The sequence below is a fragment of the Xiphias gladius genome, chromosome 12 (assembly GCF_016859285.1).
Source record: "Xiphias gladius isolate SHS-SW01 ecotype Sanya breed wild chromosome 12, ASM1685928v1, whole genome shotgun sequence".
Taxonomy (NCBI): Eukaryota; Metazoa; Chordata; class Actinopteri; order Istiophoriformes; family Xiphiidae; genus Xiphias; species Xiphias gladius.
Genome location: NC_053411.1, coordinates 3,982,056 through 4,009,418, shown reverse-complemented (window position 1 = coordinate 4,009,418; position 27,363 = coordinate 3,982,056). Strand labels below are relative to the sequence as shown.

General features: G+C 41.5%; 1 protein-coding gene across 1 annotated transcript in view; it reads left to right on the top strand.

Annotated features, from left to right (window-relative positions):
• The window catches only part of nrxn2b (neurexin 2b), a 556,614-nt gene that overhangs the window by 423,768 nt on the left and 105,483 nt on the right, over window positions 1–27,363 (top strand). The window contains exon 17 of the mRNA XM_040140983.1: window positions 21,281–21,462. Coding sequence (XP_039996917.1) covers window positions 21,281–21,462 — 182 coding nt within the window. The remainder of the gene's footprint in view (window positions 1–21,280; window positions 21,463–27,363) is intronic.

The window sequence follows — 27,363 nt, the reverse complement described above, 5'->3', positions numbered from 1 at the left end:
ATATTGTGTGTGTTCTGATGGAGTTTTGGCCCCTATTGAGGAGTATTTCTAAAACATGAAATCATAATAATACCCAGAGTGGCAAAAAAAGCTTACAAATTGTAACTTCTGACACTGGCTGCATTTTCCTTTTTCTGTTCTTATACCATTTGCTCTGTTGAGTGTTTCCCTTTTTTTGTCGTCCTTAATTCTCTTTCTGTCTGTCTCCAACTCCCTCTGCATGTCGCTGCCTGATTCACATTCTGTTTATTTTCCCGTTCTGCCCCTGTCTCTCCTTCTTTGCCAGGATGTTCCTTCTTATTCCATCTCTTCCTCCCATATTTCCCTCTCGCCCCTTGCACCCTTCCTTTCATCCCCTCAATCCCTCTCTCTCCATCTTGGAGGCAAATCAAGACAGCTCCCAGCTTCTTCTCCCAGATACAAGAGAGGGAGAGTGAAGCAGCTAGGGGGTCTTTGTAGTCGAATTGACTTGTGCCTTGTTCACCAAACGGATGAGCCAGGCAGGTCTCTGCCTGGACTCGACAGTATCCCTGACACACTCATTTGTCATGCATTGGTCTCTATGTCTACTCCTGCCAAAAACGCTGTCCTGGCCCCCATCCCAACTCTCGCCTTATTCTCTTAGCACTTAGACTTGGGGGGAAAACACAGGCATAAAATGGCTGCCACTGTCACTACACTGTTCTTTCACTGAGTGGAGAGGAAGGAAGAGGCTGTGTTTTTCTTATCTTTTAGGGAAGAATGAGGTTATGCAAGTTTTAGAGAGTGATTTCTATATGCAAACTGTGGAGATAATCCTTTTGTTTTATTCTCCAGGGTCGTGAATTATGATTTCCTCTTGAATCTTTTAGGATAATTTACCTTTTAGTGACTTAAAGAAGATCCAAACTGATTCAAACGTTACTTTTCTGTTTTTTAAGCTAAAGCTTTTGTCCTTTTCGTTGTCCACAGTCATTTTTATTGTGTCCAACCAGCGAATCCATTGAAAGTGTCAAATTAAACAAAGTAAGGCTCCAGGACCAAAGTTTCCTCTGAGGTGATCATTTAGTGCCCTACATTAAGAGATTTATTACTTTGACATGATTTATTGCTTTGACCTTAATAACACTTAGTTACACATTAGTCATCACGTCACTTTGTCCCCAGAAATTGAGCGCTATAAATTGGTTCAGAAGTTTTGGAGGCAGCTTATACGCAGAGTCTTTCCTCTAGATTAGAGGCTTAGTTGCATCAGCCACCATTTTCTCAAGACAAGCGTCCCCATTTTGTAAAGGTCAGTGCTGTTTTTGTGCTCTCTTTGATGTTGGGTAGTTTTCATTGTTCATCCTCCATTCTGTTTTTCCTCTCTGCCGCTCTGATTGCAGTGTAGTGTGGACACAGCGACCGCTGTATGCTTGTCATTAAGGCCAATTTCCATCACTCCATCTCCCCTCTCCCCCTCCTGTCACCAGCACGCCTCCGCTAGGGAGAGAATGGGTTTTAATGGGCGGTGGTTGATAAGTGTAACACTAACGATGAGTCAAGTAGTGTGGACGACTCTGGAGAGAGAGGCAGGGGTCATCGAGAGAAAGGGAGAGAGAGAAGACATGAAACAGAGTGAGGGAGTGACTAGTAACTGCCTGACAGACTTCTCAATTTCTGGCAAGTGAGTTTTTTGTATTTTATCTATGCATCTATCCATATGCATACTTACATACTGTATATAACAATTTAAACAGCTAATTATATTGATATATACATGGACACAATGCTTGCGCACTGAAACTTCTGACTGTCATTAACGCTCCTCATTCTGTCACCATCTCATTGTGCATGTCACTCTGATTCACATGCTGTTTCCTGTTTATCGTTAAGCAGAGACCAGCCCATCCCCCTCTCCCATTTCCCCTTCCATGTCAGCGTTACGTGCGCTAAGCTCATGGTAAAAGCGTTTTTTGGGGGGGGTTTTGCCGCTGACAAATTTTTAACCAGAGGTACTTGTACCCTGGGAGTTCTGTCTGCAGCTTCCAGGAGGCTTGTGGAGAGACTGCAGACTTGCTCAGCTAATTTGAGAAAAATTGAAATCATGATTAGTTAAAAAAAATATTGTTGTGTGTTACAACAGGATCAGAACTGGCCTCCCATTAACCCGGGTGTGTTGTGAGTTGTAGAAATAGCCCTCTAATAGTAATGGACAGATGGTAGTGTAGTTTCTACCACGCCGGGCTTTATTAGTTCAAATGCAAACTTGACCAACCAACTGAAAGTCTTAACATGGATAATTCGGGAAGCACTGTGTCTTGTATCAAGACAAGACATAGTGATAGTGTATATAAAATACAGTGTGTGTAGAGAGTGTTTCCTTAGTCAGAAAAGCCACTCAGAGTGCAACTCCTCAGCCGAATGTTCACCTGACAATGAAACTTCTTTATGAGAAAAAGTATTTTCTAGGGTTTCAATTCTGAGTTTCAATTAAATCTGACTCTATTTAATTAGCTTCCCATGTCAGGAGCCATAGCTCCTACAGAATCTTACAGGACAGAAGTCGCCTTGTAAACAGCAGAAAGACTTCTGGCTGTTGCAACCAATCTCTTGGAAATGAGTGTGAGAGCTGTGATGCATTTATTATAGATCTCTCTCCCTCCCTGGCAGATCAAAAGTAGGTCACTGCAAAACTGAGGGGCCACTGTAACTCTCTCCTTCCATGTGCTGCTTCCTCAGTGTGCAGTCTCATTTCTACATGTATACCTGTATATTAACAAAGAGATCGTGTTTATACGGCATTTCGAGCGTGTCAGCTCTCTGACGTTTCAAGGGTAAGGATCTAAAATTGCATTAAGGAGCAGGATTTATTGCAAGAAGCTGCAGGCGAGATAACGAATAGGCTAATGTTGCACCTTGCAAAACATTTTTATCATGTTAGGGGATTGTGGGTGTTAACCATGGCAATAACCACTAATAAGACTAAAACCCAGTTTGTTTTTAGCCCGTTGGATAGTCGTGAGCAGCTCTTCCTCTGCCGTGCCTCAAAGATGAAGCAGCATCAAGTAGCTCTGTGCTCTAACTCCCCCTGTGGTTCCTTTGTGCAAGAACAGTGGGTAAGGAGGGAGTGTTAAATTTGTTTAATGCCTTTAAGCCAGTATTAAAGAGATGAGTTCAGTCTAGCCGCCCTGGCATGTGTAACATAACCAGGGGAGTATAACTTCTTAAAGCTCCAGATGCACCGGGGATGGGTGGCGGAGCAGGCGAAGGATGCTTTCAGTCCTCCCATTTGCCCGCCAGCCACTGCACCAGTTTGCCAGTGATCTGACTGGGCTGCACAGCAGTTGTCCGAAGCTAACAAGCTCCACGGAAAAGAAGCAAGGGGGAATCGGTAACAGCGGGAGAGACTGGAGAGAGGTTGGGACACGCATTATGGGAGGATTTCAAAGTCGGGCACTCAGTTAGGAAGACGGTGTGATGGCTGTGAGAGAGTGACCAACCGCCATTTGGGGGCAAATGAAGCAGAGGGAGAGCAACACGTACAACCCTCAGCTCACTGTAGCCCCAGATTACAGCACTCCTCTCCTCTCTCTCAACGTCTACCCTGTCCCTCTGCCCTCCAGAGCTGCTTTGTTTTGTATTTGCTTGTGTGAGCAGTTATACTATTCACCAAAGCCACCCCACTCAATCGCACACACTCACACAGTTTGTGTAAAAACAGGCAGGTCATATAATTAAACACTGTTTTATTTAACACTTGTAAGCCTGATGTTGCACATGCAAATTCAGACTTTGTAATAAACTGTTGGATCCCAGGTATTTTTTAAAAATACATGAGACATCTCTATGTGTATCTGAAACTTAATGTGGGCTATAAGTCTTACTTTTCCTGAAAAGCCAGACATTTTCAGCAAATAAGGTCAAATAAGGAGATTACTTAACTTTTATCAAGAAAATAGCTCTGAGCTCTTGTAATAAGGTGATTATCACTGGAACATTAACTATAATTCTTCTGTTGTCAGATCTTTTCTGCTTGTTTTAAGGAAAATTACATTGCAGAACCCAGATGCCCCCGTTAAGATGGATTTTAGTGTAGCCACGAGCACACATTTCATTTTAATCGAAAAGAAAAACACAAATCTTCAGGTATTTCTTCATTTATTCCCTCCATCCCCACTCTCATGGAGAGGGAGCTATAGTCAGATTTGAATTGAGAAATTCAACGCAGTTATGGCAGCTCTTTACTCTCTGCCTTTTGGAGGATTAGTTTCAAGATTGTATTGATGAATTTTTCAAGTGCAATTAGATCTTGCCCTCAAGTTCTGTCATGTACTTCTGAACCCACTCTGAGCCAGTGTGCAGCTTCAGATCAGACCACTAGAGATGACTGGCATTTGGCTCTAGATTACACGCGTGAGGACTGTATCGTATTCTTGCATTATTGCTGTGTTAACTTGTGTTTTTTTAAGTCTTTTTATGCAAATGCTGCTGTCACCCAACATTTCCATTTTCAGGATTAAAAAAAGCTGGATTCGACCTGACTTGACTGAGGTTAGAAAAAGGTCTGGCTCCCCTGTACCTCTTTGCTTCTGCCTCCATCTTGCTTCTCTTTTTCTATCTCATGCTTCATCTCTTCTCTGCCTTCCTCCTGACCCCTCCATCCTTCCCCTCCTTACTCTGACCTCTCCCTGTCCACCACTTTGTGCTAGTGTTGTTGAAGGCAAGGGACGCGGTGGATGTTTGAAATCTCACCGATGTTATCTCATTAGAAACAGCAGGGCCTCCTCCGCATACCCAGGACGGGCCTGCTGGAAAAGCGGCCTGTGTCGGCTTCTGCAGAGAGATGGGGAGAATAATGAGGGCAGAGACTGGGGGGGCGCATAGAGAATGCAGCAGCAGCAGTTCAAGTGCAAGGGATAGAAGTAACAGGCAGAGGAAAAGGTGCAAGTTAGCAATCTCTCATCCCTTCTTTCCCTTCTCATCATCTCTCTTTCCTTCTCTCCCTCTGCCTTTGCCTGCTGGTAGCAACGACTGTGGAAGAAAATGGAGAGCAAAATGTCCTCCCATTGCAACTAACTACTAACGTGCCTGCGACTCGGTCGACAGGGTTTTCTCTCCCTTCTCATCTTCTCTTCTCCTCATAAATCTCACCTCTGCCCGTGGCTCTGCTGAGAGTGAGATTCGAGAATGTTTAGCCCTTGCTGCAGAAAGGCTCCACTCAGTGAGATTTTGTGTAAAGACAGTGGTCTTAACTGAATAAATTACTGGGATCCCTTGCTGAAATCCTTCAGATACACACTTTTTGCCACGGAGCTCTTTATAGTCAGTGTGCTAATGCAAATTGTACAGTTTTTGTGAACATAGCACTGTAATTTAGCCCCAAACATTGATTTCATGTTGCTCTGCTGCCTCTCTGCTAATGTGTGCTGTAAATGAATTCTTAAAGGCTCAGTTCCCCAAATGACAAAATTATATTTTGTCACTAACCTGTAGTGGTTTTATTTGGGGATGTCCTCCTCTGAGATTTCTGCTTTCTCGTATTTAGATTGGAGGTGAATAAAAATGACTGCGTTGTGTCTTTCCAGAAACAATGTCCTAGTTACTCTGGATAATCCACAGTGTTCAGCGAAATTCCTTTCTCCCAAAGGAAAAAGTCCCTATGACACCTCCTCACAGTGAGGTCAGTTCATTACCTCTTTCTACCATTTGGAGCCAGCAATTTACAGTTTCCAACCCAGTGTTTTTTTTTTTGTTTTTTTTTGCAAACACATGCAGTTCTGGCGCCAACTTCTTCATCTTGTTGAAACCGCTCTGATAACTGGAAATGAACTGTCAGAGCTTTATGAAAGCAGCTACAGTTAAGTTGCACCCAGTATGACTCACCTATGAAGCGGCCTTAGGAGGAACATTACTGATTATTTCGTCCACTCCTTCAGTAAATCGTGTTTAAATGAACCTCTGTGCAATTTCATTATATGAAAGCTAGGGGTCCTCTGCTTAGCTACATGCACTGATATAGGGGGAAAACAGAAAGAGAGAGAGCGAGAGGACAAGATGAGGAGGTCTATCGCTGTATCCTCATAGCCTGATACAAGAGGCTAATACTTCTTGACATCCGTGAAACCGTTTTTTAATCTGCTGACTGAAAGTGATGGGGAGGGAAAGGAAATGGGGAAGGAAAGGAGAGAAGAGGAAGTACTGCAGGAGTTTTCTGTGTACAAAATCAGCTCCAGTTTGAAAATGATCCTCTTAGGTTTTTTTTCTTTCTGAGTGTTGTTGGCACGTCCTTTGGTCTTGCCGAGAGGGGCATTCAGCCATGATGTCTCTGCAAATCCTTTTTTTTTTTTTTTTTTAAGCAGACATCATTTATTGCAAGGTTGGGGCTCACATCACATATCATAAACCCTGTTAAAGTCAATGCACTGTGCAGAGGCGTGTTATTTTGATGAGCCTGAAAGCATATAACACTAATTTAGAACTAAACTATAGATTTACTTTCGTTTTTACATTTACTCTCCGGACATCCATTTAGCTAGACAATTGGGTGTCATGTATTTGAGGAGTTATGTCACTTTGGCTCATAGAGACAGTAAGAGAACACAGAAAAAAGAGAGCCTTCCTACATGACTTAACAAATATTCTCTGAAAGCTTATGTGTCATACGTCTTGAAGGCTCTGTAAAATTGCTTTAATCGCTGTAATCACCAGTCTCTGTCCATGCTTTGGCTGGGAAGGTCCGCTAATTACAGGGGAGATGTTTGCTGTTTGTTTACCAACGAGAACTGGCTGAAAAAATATATTTCCTTGCCATTGTGAGGCCCCCCAGACTGGCTGTTGTCTGAGATGAGTTGACTCAAATCCAGGTTGAACTCTACTCGTTATTTGTCTAATTTCCCTCATTAGCAGTATGAGCTTGGGAAATGAGTTTGGGTCATTCAGGGTACTGGAGTCATTGTGGTGGCAGAGATGCCATTGGAGTGTGTGGACGCTGGAATGGCTGTCTGGTTGCATCAAATCACATTTCCTTTTGTGTTTGGGGGCAACTGTGCTGTTATCTGCTTGCTGCTGTTAATAAGACAAGATGAAATAAGATTTGTGCTTTATTTGCCTCCAAGCACCTCTTTCAGCCATCTTGGCTCCAATTTATTTCTATAACCTGTCTTATTTCAGTTAGAGAGAGAGCGTGAACAGTCTTTTTTTACTTAAAGGCCCTTGAATGAGCATGCAATGAGAACAAATGTCTTCACACCAGAGAGGCACAGTTTGGTCTTTTCAGCACTGAAGTAACTCTTCCTCCATTACAGAATTACCCCATTGTGACATTTAAGAATTGTAAATGGCTTTGTAGCCGCGACAGCCCATCTCACCAGTGCCGCCACGCATTGTCCAAACATTCTCAACAGGCTCCGAAATAGCCCAGAGTGAAACACTTGCCTGTGTTTTTCCACGCTGTTCATCGCCCTCATTGAAATGCAGTGTCTTTGTATTCATCAACACAGCTTAGGTTCAAGCACTCCTCCAGGCTGTGAGCAGAGAAAATTACATGTGAACATCGGGGTTTGAAGGTTAGAATATCCTGAGTATGTTAGGAAAAGTCCACAAAACCCGTGAGAGGGGAACATGAAGATGAACAGGATAAGGATATTTAAGGATAAATTTGAGTTTACGCAGTCAAAGTAATGAGGAAGGACCTTAAAAACTTTTTGAGACCTTCTGCTGTCTACATTCAAAGAGGCTTCTTTTTTTTTCCCTCAGTGCCAACCTGTTGTTTACGCCGCTGAAATATAAACTGTAATTTTGAAATCGGAGGAAAGCTTTTGTCAAAGGTACACCTGGACATCAACAAGTGAAACATTATTGGTGTGCAGTGTGTAGTTCCACCTCACCAGCAACATCCTTGTACTAACTCAAGTAACAATACAGTGAACAGTGTCTTTGCATTCTGTAAGCTCAGTATGTCCTGTGTGGTATCTAGACCATGTCCCCCTTCATTTCCACATTGGCAGGTTATCCAACCAGTCCTTCAAATTAAATGATAAAATAAATTGTTTGTAACTGCCCTCCAGTATAACATAAGCGTTTTCTGATCCAACACCCATTTCTGCATGACCAAATCATTTGCCAGTGCCTTCCCGAATCATAACGTACAACATTAAAACCAATTTCAATGCTGTGGCTGATCAGGGTTTATGCAACACAAATGAAACCGCATTGGGATAAGTATTGACTTCAGCAGAACATTATTTAACCCAACAGATTGCTTGAGAGTCCAGCTGGCTCCTCAGCTTACATCGGCACACCAGCGAAGAAAAGCATGAGGCTACCACCAGTAACCCCAGTGTTTGTTTTCCATCTCCATACAATCTGTGTTTGTTTGCTTGTTTGCACAAGCGTCTGTGAATTCTTATATCCCCCCGTTAAGGGCCATATTTGCTGCTTGTGCATCAGCCGCCAAGGAGTCTCTCAGCACCAGCCAACAAATGGATTGTTATGTAACGGCCACAGCATGCTATGTCTGACTGCCAACCTGTAGAGAAAGACGGGGGATGGAGGGACAATGGGAGTAAAGAAAGAGAATGAGAGAAAGGGAGGCAGTTAGATAAGGGGGAAGGAGTAAGTGACGCGCCTGTGGCTAAATGTTGTGGTTCCAGACACAGCACATCTCCTTTGCTGTTCCCTCTGCTCCCCAGTGTTTTGGTTTTGTCTCTTCACATTATTGGTTCAGCTTGATTTGTTTTCCATTGAAGGGCTCTCAACAAAGTACAAACAGTCATTTATTTAGTATCTCCCATTCCTCGCCTCGCCCGTACATCTTGCCATCTCCCATCCACATGCGAAATATCAGCCCTTTGACAGGCGAACTCAGACGGTTGCCCATGTCCAGGAATCCCCCGGGCCCATTGAAACAAGGGAGGAAAGACGATAAAGAATACAATTGACTGTCTCTGCTTTATTCTGGCACTTCAACACTGACACGACATCACAGAACAGAGGCAAAAATGACATTAGAGATGACTGCCCAGGGTCATGGCTTGTGAATATTTTTTTGAAATCGCCTCCTCACTGTATCTGCTGGGTCTACTACATTCTTAGAATTTAGCATTTGGCTCTCAATAACCACTAAAGCAATGTTTGGCATATTTTAAAGTCGCATGAGATCAGAGGGGAGCTGGACTACCTTCCGTCTTCAAAGACCCAGTCTTATATTTATTATATTTCTTTTCTTCTTTATGGATGCAAGCTCATGATAGCTGAGTGACTAGGTGATGGACCTTCTGTATGGGAAGAAATGGCTATACAGTTGTACAACACTGACTCCCTACCAGCAGCTTTCATGTGTCAACATCAGTCAAAGCTTCACCAAATCTCAAAATCCTGGTTGGACTGACCTGTGCCAGCTCATCGTACGTGCATGTCAAAACACGTTCGGCACACATGCACACAATATTTAATGCATGCACCTCACACATCCACTACAGACTATGTCATTCTTTCATCTCCCCACTTCATCCGCCTCCGCCTTTGATGTGGGATACCCTGGAGTCTGAGGAATACAGTCCTGGGGAATGAAACAGAGTGGATCTGCACGCTTTCTCCAAGGAAGAGGCTTCCCATTGATCCCCCATGCGTCTCATGCTCTCTCACTTTCAGCTTCTTTCTGTTCCCTTCAATCATTCTCTCCATCACCTCTCCCAATCTCCAGCATCTATCCGTCCTTCTTCCAACATACATTATAACCATCTTTTCTCATCAGCCAAGATGAATGTCATTATTCCTTTAGCAGTACACATCGTGCTTTGTTCTTTCGACCACTCCTACACCTCTAGTACAGCAATAAAAAGTTATCTGAGCCCTGCAGCGCACTCGGCTCATTTCATTAAAGAACCATTTAGAATGTTGCTCCAACCTCTGGTCAAGTGTTCTGCAGGGGTCTAGTTCATGTGAGGTTTTAAGTCGCTAAAGTGGACGTTGATGCTTGGACAAACTGATTGTGAAAGGTGTTGGCTCGCTTACTCTATTTCTTACGAGTGGTATTTCCGAGAGGCCTTTACATCCATGTACCAGCTAGAGAGGTGACGTCAGTGTAGATTTCATCCAGTAGGCAGCACAAGTAGTGTAGGGAAGCTCTGGTAGTTTAACAGTACTTTATTGAGTTTTCCATTTATTTGAGTGTTGTACAGTGGTTAAAATGTAGAATCAAGTGATCCTTTGTTTTTTGTCCCCTCTTCTGTTTCCACAAGGAAATGGACTAGTGATAACTATTTTATTCAGTGTGGAAATGATTAGTCCTAAGAAAGAAAATAAATTTTTCAAGCAAAAATTACAAACATTTGCTGGTTCCAGCTCATCCAGTGTGAGGATTTGCTGCTCTTCTTTGTTTTATATTGTTGAACATTGGACAAGTTCAGGTTTTAGAGTGTTTGCTGGCAAAACAAGGAATCTGAAGATGTCAATTTAGGGTTTGAGACATTGTGTTGCACATTAATCACTGTAGACTAACCGATTCATCAGTTATTCGACAGATTGATTGATAAAGAAAATAATTGTTAGTTGCTGACCCTAATTTTTTTCATAAATGTTATATCTACAGTACATTCTCTTAAATGTAAAAATCTATAACAAGCAAGTTTTCTCTAATAGCATTTCTTGGTATAAATTCATACCTGATGAGTTTCTGTTCAAAAAAAAAAAAAATTATTTTATGTTCCTTCTTCCATGACATGACATCATTTCAAACCCCCTTTTGTATCCCTTTCATTTCTGTCCATTAAATGGCATGTGAGCACAGTTCATGCTAAAACCTTTCTGCTTGTGCAATTTTGCAATTTGAACCACCATTTCATAAAGTCAGCACTTCAGGGATGGAATGGCTAACACCAGCTTTAGCCTGTGTTTGTTTATGTACTGTGAAGGCAACTCCAGCATAATTAAGATGATGTTAACACTAATGGCGCCCATGGCTATTATATAATATCAAGAAATACGTGCACACAAACACACACCTGTATTCCCATAGATCTAGCAGCGACAAAACAGTCTGACCTTTTCAGAACATCACAGCTTAATGAGTCTGTATGGGAGATAAGGATGAGCAGGTCTGTTATTATTTATTCTTGCTGCACATCTCAGTGCGTGACAGTGCCCATGTGCAAGGTATGCATGTCTCTTCAGACATCCCCACTCTGTCTCCTAATCTCTTACCCCAAGCAGCAGCCCCCTTGCTTTTTTCTCTCTCTCGTACACACCACCTTCTATTCACTGCTATTTTTCAATATAAACACCACCCGAAATCTTGCTAACACGGTGTTTCATCAGCTTTCACCATATTTTGCAGGCTTGGCATTTGTGGGGGTGGTGGCCGGTTGGGCGTGGGGTCAGTGTGGCGATGCATACCCCGCCAAACATGATGAATAATTAAACAACAGTACTAGGGCAGACTCTCGAGCTGAAATATTCACACATCTGTCTGCCGCTGCTGTTTGATTGGCATGTTATTAGAAGAGTTAATGTGAGTAATTGCTGCTCTCAGCGTGTTTGTGTGTTTCTGAGTTGGGGTGTGAGAGCATGCATGTGTTTTACTCACTCATGCATGTGAGTAGTGGGTAGTGAGGTGTCAGATCCCACCTGTATGAGTATGGAAAAAAATTCATTTGTGCGTGAACAAAACACATTAACACTGATAAACACAGTCACCGCAAAACTTCATAAACAAATCTAACCAAATTAAGTGGTGTACTGATGTGCTGTGTTATCCATTAATTTTTGGTCAAGACAACAGTTATTGCTGACAGCTGTGTGTGTAGTCTGGTTACAATAAGCCCCCTTCATGAAGAAACTGCCCTCAAACCTAACTGGATTACCTTCTAAATGAAATGTTTAAGGCTCGTCCTTTTAGCCACAATTTTTTTGGTACAATGCTATATAAGAGAGTTTCTCTCTACTTGCAATAGTGTATGTTTCTGGTAGACTACATGCTGCAATACATACCGCTGCCCCCAAAGTCTCAAAATATATACTTCATGTTTAGATTTTAGATGAAACTCAACTAGAGCCTCATGGCAATGTTCGACTTTTCCAGGAAGCCAATAATCTTTACCTGAAGTACTCAAGAACAAGTCTGTGTTCTGACTGCTGTAGTATCCTAGATCCAAGATTTCAAGTGAGCAAAAGAAATGAAACCAAAACTTACCTTAATCTGCTAAAAGTGTCAGTATGGTTGTGTACAATACTGAATCAGATCAAAAAAATCACTGATCAGATCCTCACTTTGCTTTGGAGACAGGGATCTTTTCTTTTTGGTATTTTCACTATCCTTCTTGGCATGTCTTCATTTCAACAGTCATTTGAGTGTCACAATAGTACAGTAATTTACTTTGATGACTCAGTGTTGTTATTTTGTTGTGAGCAAAAATTACTTCTCAAACCACATTCATTCTTTTTAAACTCCTTCAAAGCGCTTTAGATGTGGTGGAAATACAAATGACAGTTAAAGTAAATTTAGTCCTGACATTTAGTTCCTGGGGCTTATGCATTTGGGTTGCTAGTTTAACAAAAAAATAACTTATAAGCACCCCACAAGTAACTGACTTACTGATTGATTGAATCCTTGCTGTTGGTTGTTACTGTCTCAGCCTTACCAGACTATCAAGCAGGCTATCAGACAGAGGATGGTATTTTAGGCTGATCAATAAGCCTTCTAGATGATATTAATGCTGGGCAGATGTGCTGTCCTGCCTAGCAACCTGTCTTAAGACAAGTCTCTTCTTATCAGTGTGTAAAACAGCATAAATGCATGTCTCCTCCATCTCTCCCTTTCCATGTTTTCCTACTACCTAAACCCCCCCTGCATTTTCTACCGCTCCCACTGGAGCCCTTCATTTAAAGATTCTTGTAAGAAGACAAGAATAGCATCTGAGCAGAAGCTGAGGAATGGTATTTTTACAAAAATATGTCTCTGATAGTAGCATCCCCTCCAGGGACACAACAAGCAAACCTTGTAAGCATCATTGGTGTCGAAAGCAAGGGAAACGTTTGAATCCTCTCGAACTGTAAAAGGTACTGCTGTGTATCAGGTCCCCACTGGCAGAATTAGGGAGAGGAATAATCATCTGACACCTCAAGTTGACAGAAGTGATTTCTAAACAGTTTGAGGGGTGATTCATAGAGATGTGCGCTGTTGACATAGCTCACAACTGACACAACAATTTAAGTTGTCAGTTTTTTTATCTCTAAATTAAATTATTATATTATTTTAAAATTAAGTAAACCAAGTCATCCGAAACACATTAACCATTTGTTTTCAGTTATCTGCCCCTACATTTAGATTTTTAAAATTTAGACAGAAAAAAATGTGATTATAAGAAGTACTTCTAAGGAGACAACCATCGTCATTCGTCTGATGTCATTAACATCAATTCCATTTTGTCAATAGCCTATAATTTAATTCTGAAAGAAAGGGTTAAGCTATTATTCCATTATGACTATCATTTTAGAAAGAAATAACCACAAATCAGCTTCAAAGAAATCTTTCACTCCCTCCTCTTAGCCTCTCTAATAATGTGCTGATGACTTTGCAAGAGTTCACACACAGACATTACAATTTTGAAGCAGCTACAGTGTTGCGGTTAACTTAGCCTAGAACTTTAATTTACGAACTCCAAGGGTTTGTGTTACCCTATACTTTCTGGTTTGGTTTTGACAGATTGAGATTGAGTGAATAGATCATAGCTTTATTTATACAAACATATCATGGAAACAGTTCAGCTATAGGGGCAATAATATATTGTATTATCTGGTTAAGTTAAACCTCAATGAGTCAAAGAGCCATAGTTCTTGGAGCCCAAGTTAGAAGAATGACAAAGTGGAAAGAAGGCACATAAGGTGCTCTGGATAAAAGGTAAATAAAGGCACATAGGTGGCACATGGGTAAGACACACAGACCGACCTGCACGGTGACTGGGCTTAATATGCTGAGAAGGTACCTACTGATTGGTCAGGGACTCAAACAATTTGGCTGTGTGCAGCAGTGGGAAGACAGTGAAGGATCACGTCATTGTGGCTGCTGTAGTGGTTGATCTGGATTTCAGCCGCCCTAGCTTGCAAAACTGCCTGGATGTGTGGCTATAGCCAAGCATACCCGAGCTATTAGCTCAGGTAATATTTTTTCAGTTAGTGGCAAAAGGTGTAAGCCTTGATTACACTGTTGTCCTCCTATCTTAAAATATTACACTAGTCTACGGTTACTTTCTAACTTGACCACCAATTGCATTTTAACATGGAAGTTTGTTTTTGACCGTAAGAGCAGAATGTGTGACAAAATAATCTCAACCTAAGGGTCCACTGACTAGCTTTTCCAGACCTTTCACATACATCTCAAAATCTTTATCAGCGAATGGACCTTACTCAGGTATTATCACACAGCCTGTCTGAAAAGTCTGAAACTTTGGTCACATGATAACATTTGGTCTTATCCTTTGTCCCTGTTCAAGAAGGGTCTTTAGTATCGATGGCCTCTTTGATTGTTCTCCAGCTGTCGACTGACTCCTGGTCGATGACTTTGACTACTTTCCTTTGATACTTCCCAAACAGCTTATTTTTGCCCATGACTGGAATTCCCACAGGACCCTTGACCATCAATAGCCCCAAAAAAAATTCTAGCCGCAGCTACTTAAATGCTAGACCTAAATGACATTGAGTGACCTCTTTGTCTAATATATTGCATTTGGAAGATTAAACAGCGTGCATATTCATTTTGACGTATCATATAAATTTAGACATTTTAATTGGTGATACTGTCACTTGAAGAGATCTTCGTACTTTATAAATTGTGGGGAGTGTAATTGAAGGGAACATGTTTCACCTCCAGATTTGGTAATGTAGTCAAGGGTATGTGCAGCATATGAAATATGTATAATAAGTCCAATTATTTTCCAAGTATAAGGTCAGTCCAATTACTCTTTTCCAATATAGTTAGGCTACTGGGATGCAGTGTCCCCGTCTCCCAGCTGGTACTGCAGAACTCTCCAGAACCAATTACGACTGAAGCTCTTATCAGCCTGTTAAGATCAAACTAAGTCTAAAAGACAGAAAGAGTTTGAATTTCCTTGAGGAATAAAATGGATAGGATTTACCCAGATCAGAACAATTATGGCTGTGTCAGGTGTGATACAGCAAGTTGTCAGTTACAGAAACTGTGCCTTTCAAAAGCGTCTGTCTTACTGTCTTATCCTCCCCACTTGTATTACAGACAGTAGATGTTTGAGAGTCACAAGAACAATGTAGTCCAGATCTGATTAGCAAAAAAATGTCATCTTCTATAAATCCTGTCATCATATCATGTGTTGTCCCTAACTGGACTCTGGAAAGTGTTGGAAACTTTGAGACTGCCATAATCAAGTTTCGTGTCATGTAACGTCTCATCCCTCATCCTTTGAAGCAATCTTGCCGAAAGTATAGATAGAAGATGAATATTATCCAACCACATCAGAGGGGGGATGACTTGCTATTTCTATTCTAGTTGCTGCCAAACTTTGGGATGCCATTTCTACATTTTCTTATATACCACCACAGAGAAAAAGCTATCAGAGCAAGGGCGGGGATGTTTATGAGGTTGTTAGACTACAAAAGGGGAGGTTTTGCACTTCTATCGGCACAAGTGAGGGAAAGAGATGGGAAGAACCTAAAATGTCAGCAAGTCTGTATGCTCAGTACCAAGTTCTTGTCAGGATGTTTGTTTTGTAACTCTGCAACTTAAAAGATCAACAGCTGTCTGGAAACTTGTGGCAAATGTCTCATCTCAGCCCCTTTCTCTGTGCGTCTTTTTTACCAGTCTATTCACCCCTTTGTAGGTGTCTCTGAAATATCTTTCAAATATAATGTGTCAAAAAAAGAAGCAAAAAAGGTTTCAGTCTCCTCATTTAAAAGGAATCGATAGCTCTGTCTCTCTTCTTAACTGCTTCAAAGCATCAGCACTCATGAAATAATACATGAAGGTTGAAGGAGCCATCTGTGTCTTATTGAGTTATTGTTTGAGAGCCTGTCTGAGAGTTTAAAATAAGAAGTATGTATAAAATTATGTGGGTGTACAGTGCTTGTGCGCCTCGAGGCTTATTGCCTCTCAAGAATTGACTTCATCACCATCATCAGTCCTTTCTTCCTTGTGAAATTATCATTTTATCGCCCGCCTGTCTCGCAGTTTTCACGCTGTCAGCTCCCATGACGTTCACTGCTGCAACACTGACCGCAAGCCTAAATGAAAAATTGTGGCGTCTGCTTTCTCTGATATGACCTGTTTATCCCCATGGTAGATGGTAGTGGCCTAGAATCCACTATCCCAAATCAATGGCCCCTCGAAGAGAAAGTATCCCAGATGATAAACTCAATCTTAAATACACCTTTCTCTTGTGACAATGTAGAGAAGACGAGTGAGGGAAGAGGAGGGGTGTGAAAAATCAAAATCAATAGGTTTTTCATTACTGCTTTGATTCAGGAGTCTTTTCTGATTATTTTTCCACCAATCCATGGACAAAGGAAAATTGTATTTTTTTGTCCGTTCATCTTCAAACCAAATTACCTGTCAGCCCATTTGAATGGAAATAATTATTCAAGGGGCGTCCCACAATGTTTTGATTCATCTCTTTGCACTCTCTCCACCACTAGCACCACAGGTGGGATTGATTGGCCAGATCGATGGCCCCAGAGCTAATTGGACAAAAATAAAAAATATCTAGCCTCTTTTTTGGATGTCGGGCGCGGGGGGAGACACATGAGTGTAACAGAGCATTTCCATCATTATTGTTATTCTAGCGAAAGCAGGCAGGCAGATTGCTTGATTAGACCACGGTGGACTGAAGGTCATTGGAATCCATGCCCGGCCAGGTTTTTGTTTGCTAACAATTCCCAAGGCAGCACTAATTTAATTTTAACTCACAGTTTTCAGTAAAGGCAAACAGTTTCTGTTTGAGGGAACTCAGATTCAGATTTCTCCGTCTGCCTTGTTCTGCTTTGCATCTTCACCAACATGCGTACATTTTTGTGTACCTACACATACACAACAGATGCTCATGTAAACTGTGATAACTGTATGTATTACATGCATTTGACCAAATTACCCCTACAAAAAAAGATAAATATGAGAGTTTTCTGAACTGCCACGTTGATGGTTACAGTTTGGTGAAGTGAGGTTAATTTTAGAGGGAAATCGCAGTCATGGAGTCGAACATCAATTGTCAAACAGTTTGTATGCCGGTTTTGCAGTGCTACAACGACGTCACACTATTGCGCCTGCTTCTGAGAGAGGATAGTTAGAAACATCACTATAAGTCTTTCTAAGCATTTGAACAACAAAGAGATGATATTGTTTTCTAGTGATAAGGTTCTTGCGTATATTTTTTGTTTTTGTATGTTAACCCAAAATACTGTACTTAACTGCTATAATATGTTACACACAGTACATTAGTGCTTACTATTTTGCTACTTAAAAGGTGGTTTAACCAGATATTTGACGCAAACACTGCTTTTTGTGTGTGTGTGTGTGTGTGTGTGTGTGTGTGTGTGTGTGTGTGTGTGTGTGTGTGTGTGTGTGAGTGTGCACGCGTGCGTGCAGGTGTGCGTGCGTGTGTATATGTGTGTCAAAGGTGTGGTGTGGTCACCTACTAGAGAAGTTACAAGCATTGGCTCTTTTGTTTTCCTTCCTGTGGGTGTTTTCAAAGATCCACTTTCACACACAGCATCTCAAAGTGTATCGGTGTTTTCTGATTTTAAGGAGATCATCCTCTTGATTACAGCCAGTGAAGAATGCCCTGTAGACTTGGCTTCTTGGTTTTGACAAACACCTTTTCTCTCTTTTTAGCTCCATCTCATCTCCTATTAGTGTGTATTGCATTCCAGTATTTGTGGATTTTGCCTCAACCATAGCAGTGGGTGTTTGCTGCGAGAAACAGTGACACAAAGTAGTATTCATTAAAGACTCTGCACCTCCTTTATCTCCTTTTTTAGAGGCGAGAAGACTGCACATGCCCCCAAAACATGCAAACTTGTATACAAGTACACAAAGCAGCAAGTGGACACCATCAGCTGGATCAAAGCAGGCCTGTGGGGCCAATGTCATATCAGGACCACACTGACTGATCTGATCTGAACACAGCATAACTGATCTAATTCATTGAAAATGTGCATTTTCGTCATTTGCTAATGTGTGGTAATTTTCTTCCACCAAAATGTGACATGTTTTGTCTCAGATTGGAAGCTACTCTTTTATTGGCTTTTATTGGCTCCTAGAATTAAAGTTGAAATGCATAGCATCGCAGGTACTTGATATGATGTTAAAACTACAACAGAGATAGAGAAGAGCATTCAGAGTCACACTTGTGATGTGTCATCATGCATGAATACTGCTTTTTGACTAGCTGAATGAAAGTACATTGAACAACCAGGTAATGTCGTCCATTTGCCGTTTACTTAAGTGATGTAATTACGCACTAAAGTAGCATCAGATGATTTTGATTTTGTGGCAATTTCATCAAAGTTTAGTTGGGATATATCTGTTTTTTTCCCACCACATTTTTCATTTGTTATATTTTATTATATATTTTTAACAGGGTACTCTAGCAATTGACTATTGCATTTCCATAAAATTGAGGGACTTCTAAGACACAAATTTTAAAAAGAATGGCCAAATTGTTTAAAGCAGACACAGAGACATTCTAAGTTTTAGTTGATATATACATCCAACACTTCCCATAGTACAACTTGATGGGGTCCTCTGTTAGACCATCCCAGCCTGTTAAATGCCCATCTCTGTTTTCGCATGTTGAGTATTAATCCCTCTGACTAGACAACGGAGTTTGACGTGTAAAATCAGTGGAATGCACCTTTAGGTTCCATCTGTATGTGTGGCAGCTAAACGACTTCTCTCGCTCAAACTCTTTCTCCCTAATACGAGTGCAATCACATACAATAACATGTGCTCAGCTTCAACTACCATCAGCCATTCTCTCTTTTTCCAAACATGGCTCCACTCTTATCTATCACAACATGGCTCCCCTCCCTCTGTTTGTCAGCCATTTTAGAAATCTTTTCTCCTCTTCCTCTACAGTTGTCTCTTGCCCAGCTTCTGTGAAGCTCCAGTGCTGCACTGTAAATAAACACAGGAAAGAAAAAAAGAAAAACGCCAACTTTCTTCTTCTCTCCACCATCCACAATTCACTCTCTCCCATCCTCTCTACTCCCTGCCTCTATAGCCCGTTGTCTTTCTTCATCCTCTCTTATTCCCCTCCTCCTCCGGCACACAACCTCTTTATAGCCCTCTTTGCCATGCTGCGATAATTAGTCAGCGCTAAAATAATACAGCCTCGAGAAAACAACAAGAGCTGAGCAGAGGGCTTAGCTCCGCTGGGAGGGAATGAGGAGAGGAGGAGGGATGGTGAGATCCAGAAAGGGGGGGGGGCAAGAGAGAGGGAGGAGAGTTGTGTGTGTCAGCCAATTTCAAATGGCTACCAGCGGATTGTTAGATAACGAAAGTGTCAGGTAGCTGAGTGAGTGTGCGTGCATTTGTGTGTGTGTGTGTGTGTGTGTGTGTGCGTGTGCGTGTGCGTGCAGGAAGACCACGTCTCCATTCTTTATCAGCCTGCCTTTTTCCTGTGTATGACTAAGAGTGTGTGTGGCCCGTTGCTGTGTACGTTGTTCGACGGCCTGTTGGCCCTGCAGCCATGGCAGCATCTGCTTTCTAACCTCTCTGATTGGAGCACATCTAGAGGGAATTTTGCTGGCCATCAAAAAACAAGGACGTCAGTGTGTGTGTGTGTGTGTGTGTGTGTGTGTGTGTGTGTGTGCACACGTGAGCAAATGTGCTTTATAGGTTAGCATGGGTACAGTATGAAAACCCATGCTGTGCACCAATGTGTCCATACTGTCTCAACTGTGCAAATGTGAACCCGATGCTGCAATTAGAACAATGATTTCATTAATTGTAAAAGGAAATTGACAACAATTTTTATAATTGATTGTTGACTTCATTTAGCAAGGAAAAGTGCAATTATTCTTTGTTTTATGCTGGTTATGCTGAACTGCTGGTTTCAACAAGCTATTTGAATACATCACATTCTGGGAAATTGTGACGTTACCTTTTCACAGTTTTTCTGACATTTCATAAACCTAGCCAGGGCTGCATAATACCAGGAGCTAAAATCAAAGCTTGAATTAATCTTTTTCATCTGGAAACAAAGAAGAAAAAAAGAGCGCCAGCGCTCCGAGGGCAAGGCTATCAAAATTGAGGTTAGCCAGATTTACTCAGAAAGCAAAATGGCATGTGCAAAATGAAGATGCACAGGGTTTGAGAGCAGTTCACTGAGGTTTCATTACTCTGTGATAATCACAGCCAGCACCCGTCACTTCTCATTCTCCACCGGGCTAATTGGAGCCAAGTCAAGTCCTAACTCCTCTGGTACAGTTCAAACATGAAATCGCTCAGTTTACGAAGCGGGTAGATTTTTTTTTTTTTTTTTTTTTGTAGACTGGAAATCAAAATACTGTTGAGGCAAAGTTCCTCTGACAGGGAGATCTGAGGAATTTCTTTTGTTGACGTTGAGTGCTGGTGGTTTTTCTGACAGTATAGCCAACACAACGTTTGTCAGTTCGCCCTAGTTCGAGCACAGCAAAACTGCAGGCAACTCAAACTGCAGTGGCTTTGGCAGATTAACATTTCAAAGGGGAGTGGAGCGACAGATACACTACTAGTACTAATGCTAAACATGACTTCATTATCATGATATACACTGCCAATAACACATAATAGATTTCAAATAAGATATTCAGGTCAGTGATTCTCAGACTTTCCTTGATTACCAATTATTAATTAAGTAAATAATTATTATGAATATCTATTGAAGAGAATTCATTTTGAGAGTCAGTATGTTACTTTTTCTCTCATATGTCTGTGTGCTATGACACTATTTTATGTTTATAGGACAAAATTATATTCATCATGCACGCTTTAAGTAGTATTCGATTAAAAAGTGGAGCTCTGTGTGACATTTAATTATAGCCTGCAGATTATTTTCACAAACAGCAGTTTCTCCAACACAACAAAAGAATATGTGACAGAAGAGAATACATAAATGCTAATTGTATGAAATGTTATTACAAACATGGAGAGCAAAATTCGACGTTGCCGTAGATAATTTCAGCCCAGTCGCATGTGGGACTGAACATATTCTGCATTTGTGTTTGAGACACACAAAACGCCTCTCTTTCCGGTCTTTAAGTGTCATTAATGTGTCATGACTAAATGATTATCCTGCTTTCTCCCTGTGTTTTGCAGCTGGGACAACTTACATCTTCGGGCGAGGCGGAGCCCTCATCACATATACCTGGCCACCCAATGACCGGCCGAGCACACGGGCAGACCGGCTGGCAGTGGGCTTCAGCACGCAGCTGAAGGAGGCCGTTCTGGTCAGGGTAGAGAGTGCCAAGGGACTGGGAGATTACCTGGAGCTGCACATAGTAAGATACCGCCTTGGGGATATTGAGGGGGGACGCAATGATGGTGGAATGAGAAAGTTCCCTAAGCTATATTTAGTCAGATGATTCACTGGGGGATATTCAGAGAGAAAATGGGGGTATGGGAAGTACCTGGACAGGGAAGGTGAAAAGGAAAAAAATGGGGGGTGCAGGGTGAAGAGAATGCCAGGGAAATGGGAGAGGACTTGGGACCTTTTCGACTAGTCACTGGAGAATGAAAAAGAGGAGGCAGGGAATCAGTGAAATAAAGAATGGACGAAGGATGGCGGGGTGCTGAAGACTAGAGGAACTGGGGGGTTATTGATGCAGAATGAGTGAAGTGAAAGGTTAGAGGCACAGGCCTGCAGTGGTGCCTGGCCTACAAGCTGAAACTGTACACAGGATGACACTGTGCATTTTTGGTGGATATTGAAACACACCTTCGTTTTAGCCATGTCAGTGCATTCCTAGATCTCAGGAATTAACTTAGTAAGTACAATGTGATGGGAATGATGGCCAAAACTATGAAAATAGACCCAAGTTATAATGAACTGGAATAACCCTTTAGGTTTGACTTGAGTTTAAACATTATTTCAAATAATAAGACAATGCTGTGCAATTTTGCATATGTAATGACTTGCAATTTCAGGTCTTATTCAGGATTGGCTCACATAAACTTTTTTTATTCTTTTTATGATAAGGTTTAGTTTAAGCTGCTTCAGTTGTTTGAATTGTCTTTAAATGGCAAGCAGATTTCTTTGGTGGGCGATATTTGCAAGGGGTCACTGAGAGGAGTGTGCAGAGTCCAGAAATGACTAATCTTCCAACAGCATCTCTTTTTAAACCCCTGTCAAACTAGTTATTAGCCTCATCTCTGCTCTCTATTGTATTCATATTTTTGGCTTATAGTTCATTTAAAACCACCTCTAATGATAACTTTAAATGGCAATTAAGCGACAGCAGGCATTTAAAAATGCATTTACACAGGCTCTAATTTTCTCATTGACCCCTGTGCTTCCTCTACCCAGTATTACATTAAAGGCTCATATTCATTTTAATCAGAGGCGTTCTGTTAATTATCAACTAGGGCCACACCTGGTGACTCTGATCCACTCATCATGTTACTGGAGTTACACAGTTCAACACTGTATGTAGTGAGGTTCACAGCTGAGCAGCGTTCACGGTCCTGAATTTCCTTTACACTCTTAAAGTATGTAGTGATAGGACACTGTCACTCTTATCTACACTTATCTACTCTCAGCTATCTGCCCAAGTGTGTGTGTGTGTGTGTGTGTGTGTGTGTGTGTGTGTGTGTGTGTGTGTGTGTGTGTGTGTGTGTTTGTGTCTGTGTCTGATCACACATCCACTCCAACATCCCAGTGACCCCAATTTGTTTGGGCCACCCATGCCTGGAAGTGACAAGAACATAGTTGACCCCGGGTCACTTCTCATCCAGTGCTCCGTAAACTGAGAGGGACGCAGAGAGGGATGATGGGAAAGAGATAGGGGATAGGTGAAAGAGTAGCGGGGGGGGGGGGGCAAGTAGGTCAAGGCCAATTTGAATGCTCTTAGCATCAGCAATAATAGTAATGACTGTAGTGATGGAAGATTACAGTTGTACATGCAGTGGACACAACAAATGACGCTGGGGTTGAAGTGGTGATGTAGCAGGGGTCAACTGCGACAACTTTGAACTTTAATATTTCTGTGGCTTTTCAATATTCAAAAGGTTGTTTGGAGAGGGTTGCATATGACAGTGGGCCGTATAAATATTAACAAAATACCATAGATTAAAGAGAGCCAATATTTAGTTCACCCAAATTACAAAAATAAGTATACTTTCTTGATAACCTCTAGTGGTTTCACTTTTACTTGCCCACGTTTTTAGATTTTCAGATTTCTGCAGTCCCCCAAATACAGTGGAAGCCGATGAAATTTCCTTGTGGTGCTCTCAGCACTGAAAAGATTAATTTAAAAAATTCAACATCTCTTTCCAGAAACACAGTCCTAATTGCTCAAGACAATCCACAGACCTGACTGCGAACAGTTTTTACTGGAACTAATTGAAACCGAAAGAAGTAGTCCCTATTGAAACTGTTGGCAGTGTATTCTGTGGAATATCCACTGTTTTTGGAATGACACGTCGCTGTTGAATTTTTAAATGTAATTTTCATTGTCGTGAGCACCACAAAAGAAGTCCATTTGCCTCCACTGTATTAGGGTGTTGTGAGAAATCTCAGAGGCAGATATCTCAAAACCTGGGGAAATAAAACCAAGACTATCAGCAAAGCTAGATGCCACTAGAGGCTGACAAGATAATGTCTTTTTTTGGTCATTTCAGTGAACTTATCATTTAACTTAGATTCAACTTTATGTAGAGTTTTAGGTGGACCGTGGTGCATAAGTTTTTTTTATACTAACCTGAAGGAATAGCTGCTCACTGTTTAGCTGTAACCCGTCGCTCACAATCCCTCATCAGTCATTCTTTTACTTGCTCTTCTCTCAAGTGCATATTCTCTATCTAACTTCTGTGTCTTTCATTTACTCCCTCGTTCCCTCATGTCTGGCCGGTTCATTCTCTCTCTCTCTCCTTCTCACACACACATCAGTGCCTCCGACACACCAGCCCGGCTCCTCTGCTCCCATTGCAATTACATTTCATTTGCTGCCGTTCCTCCCGAGTCGCCTCCCTAAATGACTCTGTTCAGCCTATGGTGGGTGTTTGGGTCCTGTTAATTATGCCGCCTCTCTTTGAGGAGAGAAGTACAGGCAAATTAGACCTGAGAACCCAGGAGCTGTGGCCCTGTATCATTGCACCTGATGGGGGGCCTCACAGACCCAATCAAACTACAAAATAGCTCTATGTTCAAACTGTGATGGTGGCCCTTGAGTTACAATACTTGCAGTCTTATTCATTAGCTCTGGGTAGCATTTTAAAAATAGCCTTTCACTTTTCATTCCACATTACCCTGTTCCATGGACTCGAGTAAGATTTCAACGATACTGTGAACTGATATATTTGAAAGTGGACATTCACAATTCTAAGAAAATGTTTTATTGTTAACAATTGCTAGAATTCTGCATTTTGAGAACAGACACCCTTAATTGCTCAAGACAGAATATGACGCATCACTGATGAATGCAGTTACTGTGTCTATAACTAGAAATACTAGCAATGGTGGGCAAGGCTGATAATAACATGCCACCAGGACATGACAGAGCATTATTCCTTATCTCTCACGAACCACCCGTCTCTTTATATAACCTTCCTACCTTACCAGGCCTCCACCTCTTTCTTGCTGCAGCCCCCCCCCCCCCCCCCGTCCTCCACCCCCTCTATTACCTGACCGAGGGCAGGACATCACTCACCACATCTTCCTACCATGCCGTCATCAGGCCGCGGGTTAGGAGATGTAAATACGAGGTTGTGGGATAAGGTGCTTAAGCTGAATCTGCTGACTGTGGCTCCTTTAAAAAGGACATACCTCACATATCCTCACCCGCCCTTGTTTCTTGCACTTCCCTAATTATTTACTGTGGGTGGGTCTGAAAGTGCTGCAAACTTTCTAGTTGACATTTTGAGAGTTCTAGAAGAAAAAGCTTTGAAATTAATTATCTGGAAAATGCCATAGGAATGACTCACGGCTGAGCAGACCAAACATGACCATGCATATTGCGGTTACAGTGCAGCTTTGCTTGCTCCTATGTCTACAAAGATTCTCTGTTGTCCAGACCAGGGAATATCCAGCAGTAGTAAACCAAAACAGCTGGATTTGCTGTCTGGTCTTGAAGAAAATTTGCTGTTCATCCAGCAGACTTCATCACTTCTACTGACTGGTGGGGAATTCCTCTGTATTTAATCACCCAGAGAAGTTAAATACCACACAACTCCCCAAGAGTCAGTAGAACTAATTAAGCCTCTTGGATGAATGGTGAACATTTTCAAGAATACTCAGTAAGTCCAGTCACCTTTTACTCACTGTGCGTGGATGAATATGTTGGTTGCTCATAGCTCAAGTTGTAACCCCAGGGTACAATTCAAACTGAATTAACAACTTTTTTTATGGAAGGCTGCCAATGGTTCTTAAATCATATGCCGCATAGGTCTATCCAGTTATTGTGGACTATTGCTGCTAATCCAATCTAATTCAACATTTTATCATTCCAAACAAAATGCTGTGTGGCAGAGATTTTTTCCTGACAGAGACCTTCTTGACTTTGCATGTTAAGAAGAGAGCAAATGTTTAGCTATTCCCGGATCTTTTGAACATGCGTCACAGAATTCTATTTAGTAATGATCTCTGGTTGTGAATGGCCATCTTGATTTTTTCTCAGGCCATCCAGTGACCCCTGGTCCATGACTTTGACCCCATAGCAGTTGGTGCTGTAACTGGTTTTGGTTTAGTGTTCACAGAATTTCGTGAGATCCTGTAATTAGATCACATGTTGACACCTGAGCAAGTTACATTTGCTGAAGGATTCACAATTTAATTATTTAGTTAGAAACTTTATTCTACACAGCACTGAAACTACTCTACTAATTAAACACAGAAAACTATGAACTATGTACCATTGGAGGACAACTTTTTGTGGGGGGTCATATTTCCCCTCTGAAGTACATTTCGGGGGGGGGGGGGTCGTATTACCCCCAGTCCCCCTGAGGCAATTACGGGCATGGTAGGAAATCATTTTTGCCAATCTTCATAACATTTCCACCATCAGGGCCTGGGGTGGGAGATTGAGGGAATAAAGGGTACCAACAGATATAGAAGTGGGCTGATGGCTAAATCTCCCATCTGTGGCTGCTGGAAAAGGTAGATGTCCTTGCAAGACCTTGGAAGCAAGTCATAAAACGAAACAGGTTATAATTTCTATTAAAAAAGTTTCGCGGAAGCCAAAAGTAGTTTTAATATTTGGTAAGTGCTGTTTTTAAGTTAGCCTATTTGAAATCACTTGCTATATCAGAAACTGGGTCCAGGTGTAAGAAATCAAACTTGCTAACCATGTCTAGTTGCTTGAGTGGAGCCACGAATGTCCACTTATAGTTTTATGTTAGCAGCAGTGATGACATTTCATTTCCAGCACAGGTTTACAATCAGTTTTTTTTAGTCGGTGTCCCAGTCGGCACCCAGTCTGTTCACTGGTTAGTTCAAGTGTTATAGTTAGGATGCACATTCCTCCTTTGAAAGTGTGATAAATGTAACAGCTAGAGTTGTATGGCAGAGTCTGGCGCGTTTCCCCGCAGTCATATCTCTGTGCTGACTTGATAGTCTGAGTTTGAGTTTGTCCAATTTTTTTTCCTCTACGCAAACATTTGCAATTTGAAAACTGGGCATGCAAAAAGTGCTGCCTTTCATTTTGTCCTGGCTCGTCTTTCTCCAGCTTCATCCTCTGCTGTCCCTGCTACTCACCCTTAGTGGTAAACAAAGGCACTGAGGAAAACTAACTTTGGAAGATCATCTCATTTTTTACTTCCTTAACCCAAAAGTAGGTAATAGCTTGTCTAGAGAACGCTCACAAAACTTCAACTGTCTTCAGCTTTATGACTCATCAGGAATTAATAGAAATTACCACGCCGTTTATTTACTCTAAGCAGAAGTAATATTCCTTGCTTAAGACTGTTAAAATGTGGAGTCTTTTATCTAAATAAAGCAATAGAGGCAGAAAAAAAACGGAGCAGCAAATTGGGGTCATCTGTTATGCAAAGAGAGATGAGTCATTAATGAAGAGAAAAATATCATAGCAATTCTTTTCATGAGCTACTCATAAACTTTCTAAAAGGCCTGACAGATGACTGAATAAAGTTGGAGCAGTTTAGATGCACCTTTCAAACTAGGACTTGCACAATATTTATCAGTATATTTTTTTGAGGTGTCTGTTTGTATTTATTGCTGTTCTCACAGG